The following is a 9,055-nucleotide window of genomic DNA, read 5'->3' as shown; positions in this document are numbered from 1 at the left end:
CACCACACCAGCAACAGCAAAAGGCTATAAAACAAGGGACACCCACACACACTGAGTCACTGACATACAGGCCTGCAACTTTTACACCTAACCCTTCCAAGTTAAGCGCATTCACGACCCGCCCCCTTCTTCTTCTCTCTCCTGGCCACCTCCATCCATTCCACACGCACCTTCCCCCCGCTCTATAAGAACACGCGCCCCGAGCACAGGGAGAGAGCGTGCAGAGCGAGACGCGTCCGTCGCCTCTCCCCTTCCCCCACCCCGCCGCCGCCGCCGCGTGTCCGTGCGTTCTTTCGTTCCCCGCGTAGGGTTAGGGTTTGGCCTCTGCCGCAGCGCCATGGCGATCCTCTCGGCGCTCGCCACCGAGGTGTTCATCCCCGTCGCCGCCGTCATCGGCATCGCCTTCGCCGTCGTGCAGTGGGTGATCGTGTCGCGGGTGAAGCTCTCCCCGGCCGCGGCCGCCGCGTCCGGCGGCGGCGGCGGCAAGAACGGCTACGGCGACTACCTCATCGAGGAGGAGGAGGGGCTCAACGACCACAACGTCGTCGTCAAGTGCGCCGAGATCCAGAACGCTATCTCCGAAGGTGAGCCCGGGGATTCCTCAGATCTGGGGGCTGCCGCTCGCTGGGTCCGCTTAGATCCGCGCATTTCGCGCTGCTCTGGCGCGTTTGCCAACCGAGGATTACGTTCTTAGTATATTTGTCGTTTATTATAGGATAGATATACACTCGTTTCTCGAAAAATTGAGATCTTTGCGGGGGGTAAAAGGTCCAGACTTTTGTTATCCGTTCGTTTATTTAGTGGATTTCACGCTGTTCTGGCCGTGAAGTTCCTAATATTAGGATGTGTGCCTGGGTGAGCTCAAATGCCATTCTATTTTTACCCTCTTCGGGGACCATAGCTTACTGGCTAGACATCACAGAATGATGTTTTTCTTTGGACTGAAACGAGTTTCGGACTGCATGTTTTCTACGGAATGGAAGACAAATATCTCTGTGGGGGCTGCCAATTGCTGTACTACCCCTTCCCCCCTCCAGAGTCCAAACTATGTACTTTTTTATGATAATTTTGGTCACTACTGGCACCTGTCCCAAATGTGGATTTTTTCAAGCGGGGGCTCTCATGTGATGTGACTGTTGTTTTGCTAGTATTCGGTTCACGGGTCCCAAGTGGGGCTGGCAAATAATTCCTTTTTCTCACCCCTTGGACGTGTGAATCTGGGCTTTGGCTTTGGATGCTTGTAGTGGCTGGTGGATCTAGGCTTGTAGAAGTGTTCTTTTAATGCCTAGCAGCGTTCTTGCCCCTGTGTCGGTGCTGCAGTAAAGATGTTGACATGGTCTGATCTGGCCTGGCGCCTGGTAATGGTGGAAGGTGCGGGATGGATCTGTCAAACTGTATAGGTACACACGTAGCAAGTTAGGCAGAGCACCATTTGGCTGACATACGCTACCATTAATCAATACATGGGATCCAATGTCTCTAGTGCTAGGTATATCTGGACCTGGAAGTTCCTGGGTAAGGGATGGGGATTCTCTGCCATCTGTCACTCACGTGTCGTTTGTTCACTGACCTCTGAGCTTCCCATTTAGATCAGCATGGATGGCCTAGTGCTCATCAGATACATGCCCCATATGTGGGGTTTTGTTTTAAGCGTGTCACCAATCTTTGACCGGATGTGCTATTTTCTATGATTGAGATGGGGACACAGGAAAATAAGCACTTTTGTAGTTATCTGGTTGGGGGGCCATGAGTTTGTTACTTCCCTGTGTAGTTGACAAATGGATGTTGGATGTGTCGGTCTGTATTAGGCACTCGTTATTTATTTGCTGGTACTGGAAAGACAAAAATTGGACCAATAGCTTTAGTGCTCTTTCTGATTTTGCTTGATTGTGGTGTTATATTTATATCCTAGTGACCCTAACTATATGATTGATATCTAAAATGACTTTTCTTTTATGTACAGGAGCAACATCCTTTCTTTTCACTGAGTACCAATATGTTGGTATCTTCATGTCTATCTTTGCTGTTGTGATCTTCCTCTTCCTTGGTTCGGTTGAGGGATTCAGCACGAAGAGCCAGCCCTGCACCTATAGCAAGGACAAGTACTGCAAGCCTGCACTGTTCACTGCACTCTTTAGCACTGTGTCGTTCTTGCTTGGAGCCATCACCTCTTTGGTATCTGGTTTCCTTGGCATGAAGATTGCCACATATGCGAATGCCAGAACTACCCTGGAAGCTAGGAAGGGTGTTGGCAAGGCTTTTATCACTGCCTTCCGCTCTGGCGCTGTTATGGGTTTCCTGCTTGCATCAAGTGGGCTTGTGGTTCTGTACATCACCATTAATGTATTTAAGTTGTATTACGGTGATGACTGGGAGGGTCTTTTTGAGTCCATCACTGGTTATGGCCTTGGTGGGTCATCCATGGCTCTCTTCGGAAGAGTTGGTGGAGGCATCTACACAAAGGCTGCTGATGTTGGTGCCGATCTTGTTGGAAAGGTCGAGAGGAACATTCCTGAGGATGATCCTAGGAACCCAGCTGTAAGTTTTCTTGACATATAGTGTTCATTTTAGGACAATTCTAGGAGCTATACAATCATTAATACATGGCATTTCCTTCCCTGAACTTTTAAATCTTATTTTGCAGGTGATTGCTGATAATGTCGGTGACAATGTTGGTGACATTGCTGGAATGGGATCTGATCTCTTTGGGTCATATGCTGAGTCTTCCTGTGCTGCCCTTGTTGTTGCGTCTATTTCATCTTTCGGAATCGACCATGATTTCACTGGGATGTGCTACCCACTCCTTGTTAGCTCTGTTGGTATCATCGTCTGCTTGATCACCACCCTGTTTGCTACTGATTTCTTTGAAGGTCAAGGCTGTGAAGGAAATTGAGCCTGCACTTAAGAAGCAGCTCATCATCTCCACCGTCCTGATGACTGTTGGTATTGCTGTAATCAGCTGGTTGGCCCTTCCAGCTAAGTTCACCATCTACAACTTCGGTACTCAGAAGGAGGTCTCCAACTGGTATGCTTTTTTTTGTTAACCTTTGCCATTTATTTGTAGAATGGAATGTACCGTCTTGACAACTGCCATATCTTTCCAGGGGCTTGTTCTTCTGTGTTGCAATTGGTCTGTGGGCTGGTCTGATTATTGGTTTTGTCACAGAATACTACACTAGCAATGCATACAGGTTCGCATCCTACCAGTCTCTATTATGTTTTTCTTGTTATCATTTCTTTGTGATGGTGTTTTAATCCTAACATGTTTATTCTGTGGCAGTCCTGTGCAAGATGTCGCCGATTCGTGCAGAACTGGTGCTGCCACTAATGTCATTTTTGGTCTCGCTCTTGGGTACAAGTCGGTTATCATCCCGATTTTCGCTATCGCTATTAGCATCTATGTCAGTTTCTCCATTGCTGCAATGTACGGCATCGCAGTTGCCGCTCTTGGTATGCTGAGCACAATCGCAACTGGTCTTGCTATTGATGCTTATGGTCCCATCAGTGACAATGCTGGTGGTATTGCTGAGATGGCTGGAATGAGCCACAGAATCCGTGAGAGAACTGATGCTCTTGATGCTGCTGGCAACACAACTGCTGCTATTGGAAAGGTAAAAATGCTTTTTATTCATTTGTTGGCTCAACTTGTTCATTTGCCACTGTCATTATTGGCACTGTTGGTAGGTTATGTATTCCCTAATATTTTAACATATGAGAATGAAGTAGTAGTAGTAGAAGATAACAAAAGAAGTAAAGAACCATTGTACTCATCTGGTAACTTAATTCATCTGTATCCCTATGTAGTAGTAGTAGATAGTAATCTGCAACAAAAGAACAGTTGTACTCCTCTGGTAACTTAATTCATCTGTATCTCTTTGCAGGGATTTGCCATTGGTTCAGCTGCTCTTGTGTCCCTGGCGCTTTTTGGCGCCTTCGTCAGCAGAGCTGGAGTGACGGTTGTCGATGTCCTCTCCCCGAAGGTTTTCATTGGTTTGATTGTTGGAGCCATGCTTCCCTACTGGTTCTCTGCCATGACCATGAAGAGTGTTGGAAGTGCCGCCCTGAAGATGGTGGAGGAGGTCCGCAGGCAGTTCAACACCATTCCTGGGATAATGGAGGGAACTGCCAAGCCCGACTATGCAACCTGTGTGAAGATCTCCACTGATGCTTCCATCAAGGAGATGATTCCTCCGGGTGCTCTGGTCATGCTCACTCCCCTCATTGTTGGAACCCTCTTCGGTGTTGAGACTCTTTCTGGCGTTCTTGCTGGTGCCCTGGTTTCTGGAGTGCAGGTGCGCGCTTTGCCTTCTACTCTTTGTGCACTTCAATGTGTTTGCTTGTTCTAGGGTTTATGGATTTCTGCTTTCGACAGATTGCCATCTCTGCTTCCAACACTGGTGGTGCATGGGACAATGCCAAGAAGTACATTGAGGTGAATGTCCTGAAAAAGTCTCATTGAACACCATGTCTGTTCATCTATGGTCAGTGCTAACTTTCTCCTCAATTTCACCCTCTGCTTGTTTCAGGCTGGTGCCAGCGAGCATGCGAGGACCCTTGGCCCCAAGGGATCTGACTGCCACAAGGCTGCTGTGATCGGTGACACCATTGGTGACCCCCTGAAGGACACCTCGGGCCCGTCCCTCAACATCCTCATCAAGCTCATGGCCGTGGAGTCCCTCTGTGTTTGCCCCCTTCTTCGCCACCCAAGGTGGCATTCTGTTCAAGTACCTGTAAGGGCCACACCAAGCACAGCAGAAGTATACGATCAACAGACCGTGGACATCTCGAATAACTCCTGCCAAATCACCAGTTCTTGTGTATTGTGCGCTAGCCTGCCTAGCTGCACTGCTGTTTTTTTGGTCTCATTGTTTCAGGATTGCTGCTGCTGTTCGTATTTCTCTTTGGGCCTCCTGGAGGCGTTACTGTTAGCCTTACTCTTACTCCCTGTAGCTCCACGTAGAAGAGAACAAATGTCCTGCGTCTGGCAAATTTTCCCAGTCCCTTGATGATGGCGATGATGTTGAAATCTTTGAACAATGATACATGATTGTTGCATTGTACTGGTGGTAACTCTGTATTGCTCTGTTGATGCCCATTCCAATCATCCAATGTTATGCTCTTCGTTATTGCGGAATACGAATGCTTTTTGTATACTGTCATGGCTGCTGCCGACGAGTTCATAAAAGAACCCAAGGCCCTGTTTGGATTGGAGTAATTTCAAAGTAATCTAATATCTTTGTTTTGCTTGCATCACATAGTGTTTGGAACGGAGGAATGAAGTTTTCCTTTCCTATAGAAATACTTGCTTTTTATAAAATGGAGGAAATAAAACATCCACTCCGAACTCTTGAAAATTTTCCTACATGTGAATGGAGGGATGATAAGTCCTTGTTCAATAGAATGGAGGAATAAACATGTCTTATGTTCCCGTGTTCCAACCGCCGGTTCCTATAAAATTCATGTGTTTTTCAATTCTTTATTTATTTTCAACGTACACACGTTTCATATTCCTGTGTTTTATTCATTTTCTCTGTTTTGAATTCCTCTTTTCCAAACAGACCTTGAAACTTGAAGTCAAATCAAATTCTCCTTTTTCTCGGTGCACCACAATATTCTGGAATTTCTTTGGTTCCAAGCAAAGTTCTTCTTAGATGCTTTCCATTTTTGCTTTTGAAAAGTTGATACTTTCCTTGAACTCAGCAAATTTCGCCAATACCACTCTCAAATATGTTTCACTGGTGTTTCCAACCATGAACTGAAAGACAATGGGAACGAGCCTTTCCCCTTCCCATCGTTGTTCATCATAATTTCTTCAACCTTCTACAATTCTAAGAATAAAAAGAAAACAAACTCACCCTTGAATTGCATCCCTTTTCTCTCGACTAGATGCCTTGTACCTCATTTCACCTCATCTTACCAGATGGAAAGCTTAGCTGTCCATCATCACCAATCACGGCCTAAACCCATTATGAATCTACTACCCATCTAGCTACTACTCTAACTACATGCCGGGGCACTGAAATGTGAAATGCGAGCGAACACGATGGAGTACGGCGCCACAGCGATGGGCTGTGCCGCATCCACCTTGACAGCCTCCAGTGTCGGGATGTTCCCCGCCGCGTCGGTGGCCAACGCCCTGCCGTTCAGCAGCATGACCTGGCTCCTCAGGTTGCCGTCCTTGGGGGTGAGATGGTACTCATCTCTCACGGCGCCGGCTGCCTCGTCGACGCCGGTGAAGCTGGGGCCGTGGACGTGCCGGAACTTCCTGCCGCCGACGTGCTTCCTTGCGCCATGCTTGTGCGCCGCTACCGTCCCTTGGGTCGTCACCGTCACTGAGACCTGGGTCGTCGTGTTGCCGCTGAGGTTGATCAGCAGTAGAGTGATTCCTGGCTGGACGAGGAGGACGCACGCAGAGTAAAGATTGAGCGTGAATTCTTTAGGAGATGAAGGTTTTTTTGGCTGCCGATGTGATGTTGCTGATGAAATAGGTACTGAATTGCTTACTGAATCTCTTGCGCAGTGCGCATATGCGCGGATCTTGTTCGTGCCGCTGAATGTTGTTGCTAGAACTTTGGTTCCCATGAGGCGATGCCACAGTAAAGCACTGCACAGAAAGTTGGGAGGAATTCTGTCATTGAAGTGACAAATCGGCAACTTTGTTTTTCTTTTTTGTTCTGCAAGATCAACCTTTTTAGCAATTGGGGGTAGTTCTATGCATTTAGGACAAAGGATTATATCTTGTTCGATGCATCCAATCTTCTTGTACTCCAGCACAAGACAAGTTCTTTTCGTCGGTACAAGGCTAAGTTTTTCGTCAAGTGTTTATACCTACTATACTACTTTAGCCATTAAGAACATTATGTATTTTTACCTGTAATAGTCAGGGTTTGGTTGGAACGTTGTGGTATTTAGCAGGCCGTAGTTGCCACCAATCAAACTCTGTCTGCAGTAGCTCTTTGTGTCATACTTTGCTGACATCCCAAGCTGATCTAAAAACCTTGAAAAAAAAAATAACCAAAACGAGCTCAAAAACATATCCAAGAACAGCTAAACAGAATTCGACACCGGAGAACTTGTTAGCTTACCAGAAGCTGAACACAAATGCATCAGTGACAAGGTGCCGTCCGCTATTGTAAGCGCCTCCAGCTTCCCCAACCCATGCGACGGTCGATGTTCCTGCGGATTTCAGCATCCCCTGAAGATTGCTGAATGTGCCTATCATTCCGTCGAGGGTTGATGGATTGAGGATCTTGTCAATCAGATGCGTGTCCTTTCCTGCGATGTTCAGTTCAGCAAATTGTTTTTCAGCTCTGTTTGCATCAACCAAATTATCCGCAAGTAAATAGCTGTGAGTATACCTGGTCCTAAATTGTAAATGTGGTGGGTGATCACATTCAGTAGATTTGGCTTGGTTTTGTCAATAAGTTGGCTAAACCAGGCTTGGTCAAAGAATCCTCCAGGAGCAAGCACCAATGGTTTTGATGGATTGCTTCGGTATATGTCGTCGATTAGTTTTTTTAGGGCGATCACATCTGCAGCATATTGGTCCGCGCCAACCCGAGTTCCTACTCCAGTACCACTGAGTTCATTTCCTGCATTTTTTATTGAAATTGTAGCTAGTGACTCTAATTTTTTTTTGGAGAATTATTTTCAAAATTGGGGGGACCCAAAATGTTATTTATTATTAGGTATAAAAGCTGTGGATAATTCAGAAATTGGTATTAGGCAGCCTAACCACACATGCTACTGTCCTAAAGATTGGACATTTCACATGTCAACATCAATAATTTCAGAAAACTAGAGAACACTGAAAAGATGTTTGAACAGAAACTCTAGCCCTTCTCTGAAAATAGATAGACATACTGAATAGAGCCTTTCAGAAACAAGTTATGCATTAAAAATTCTCACTTTGAGACCAGGCATATGAAAAGAGACTTTCAGAAACAAGTTATACATCATTAAAAATTATCACTTTCAGACCAGACAGTAGGGGCATTTCGAACCAACTAGCATGATGAAATGCACAATAAAACAACATACCAAGCTCCCACCCATGAATTCGGTAGCCCTTGTTCGCGGTGTACCGAATCAGTGACGCCGCATTGGTGTAATCCCATGGCCCTCCCACGGATCCATCAGGCAACGGAACGCGGCCATTTAGCGCGTTGAGCCCGAACACAATCTTGGCACTGCAACATGCACCGCCCGATGAATTTCTCACAGCCCAAAGAGGAGCACAGAACTGAAAATTCAGTGGCTGAAATCGATGAAAACTCACGCAGATTTCTGGAAGAAGGCGTTGAGCTCGTCCCACCTGCGCAGGGGCAGGCAGCCCTGGGTGAAGCCGTGCATCTCCGACACGTTCTTGGCGAACGGCGCGCACGGCCGCCCGCCGAGGTCCGCGGTGCCGTACACCACCTTGTCCTGCAGCGACCCTCCCAGGCGGAGCACCAGCGGCGGCGAGAAGGCTGAAACAAACAAAATTCACCACCGCATTGGCAACAAAGAGCTACTGGGATGGGATTGGGAGAACCCCTCGATACAGCGGGGCGGCCACGGCCGGTCGTCGGTCGCCTACCTCTGACGGCATTGAGCAGGACCTTGTTGGAGAGATCCTGCGCGAGAGGAGAGGACAGACAGAAACTGCGCGTCAACTGGCTGAGCTCGCGAGGCGTGTCAGGGTCTTAATTACGCGGCCGTGTCGTCAATTGTCACTCACCAGGTTGAGCAGGCCGGCGCGGCCCCAGGCGCAGGTGCCGTAGTCGCACTTGTCCGGCGGCCACCAGTCCAATGTCGCGCACACGAAGTCCTCCCCGGTCGCCGCGACGGCGCGCCGCGCATCGACCGTGGCCACTGCCGCCGCCGCGCCGCCCGGCCGCAGCAACGCGGCCAGGAACCAGAGACCGCCGAGAAGCCGACCCAGCTGCTGTGTCCCCGCGGCGGCCATGCCAACTCGCGGACCGACCCCGGCGGGCCAAGAAACCAGGCAATGCTTTGCAGAGCGGAGCAGTGTCGCGGCTGTGGCCAACCAAGCCTAGTGCTGTAGTAGTCCTCG

The 9,055-nt window shown here is 48.1% G+C and overlaps 1 protein-coding gene and 1 pseudogene across 1 annotated transcript; one reads left to right on the top strand and one right to left on the bottom strand.

Annotated features, from left to right (window-relative positions):
• The first annotated feature begins 212 nt into the window (after positions 1-212).
• Positions 213-4,749, top strand: LOC136527194 (pyrophosphate-energized vacuolar membrane proton pump-like; annotated as a pseudogene).
• A 1,214-nt stretch (positions 4,750-5,963) lies between these two features.
• On the bottom strand, positions 5,964-8,984 carry LOC136528364 (heparanase-like protein 3). The gene is made up of 9 exons (XM_066521318.1): positions 8,720-8,984; positions 8,579-8,615; positions 8,279-8,468; positions 8,041-8,189; positions 7,359-7,592; positions 7,086-7,275; positions 6,872-6,997; positions 6,505-6,604; positions 5,964-6,390 (listed from the first exon to the last, which is right to left on the bottom strand). Exons 1-9 carry the CDS (start codon positions 8,945-8,947, stop codon positions 5,998-6,000), a joined length of 1,647 nt encoding a protein of 548 aa, XP_066377415.1. The 5' UTR covers positions 8,948-8,984; the 3' UTR covers positions 5,964-5,997.
• Between the last annotated feature and the right edge of the window lie 71 nt (positions 8,985-9,055).

The sequence above is a fragment of the Miscanthus floridulus genome, chromosome 19 (genome assembly GCF_019320115.1).
Source record: "Miscanthus floridulus cultivar M001 chromosome 19, ASM1932011v1, whole genome shotgun sequence".
Taxonomy (NCBI): domain Eukaryota; kingdom Viridiplantae; phylum Streptophyta; class Magnoliopsida; order Poales; family Poaceae; genus Miscanthus; species Miscanthus floridulus.
This window is presented reverse-complemented; position numbering and strand designations above follow the sequence as displayed.

What these genes read in the sequence shown, in the direction of transcription:
- LOC136528364 (XM_066521318.1), bottom strand. Translation starts at nt 8,947, where the DNA reads ATGGCCGCCGCGGGGACACAGCAGCTGGGTCGGCTTCTCGGCGGTCTC. An exon ending in AATTCATGGGTGGGAGCTTG is followed by an intron (nt 7,593 to 8,040) that starts GTATGTTGTTTT and finishes TAAAAAATGCAG; the next exon opens with GAAATGAACTCAGTGGTACT. An exon ending in CATTTACAATTTAGGACCAG is followed by an intron (nt 7,276 to 7,358) that starts GTATACTCACAG and finishes TGAACATCGCAG; the next exon opens with GAAAGGACACGCATCTGATT.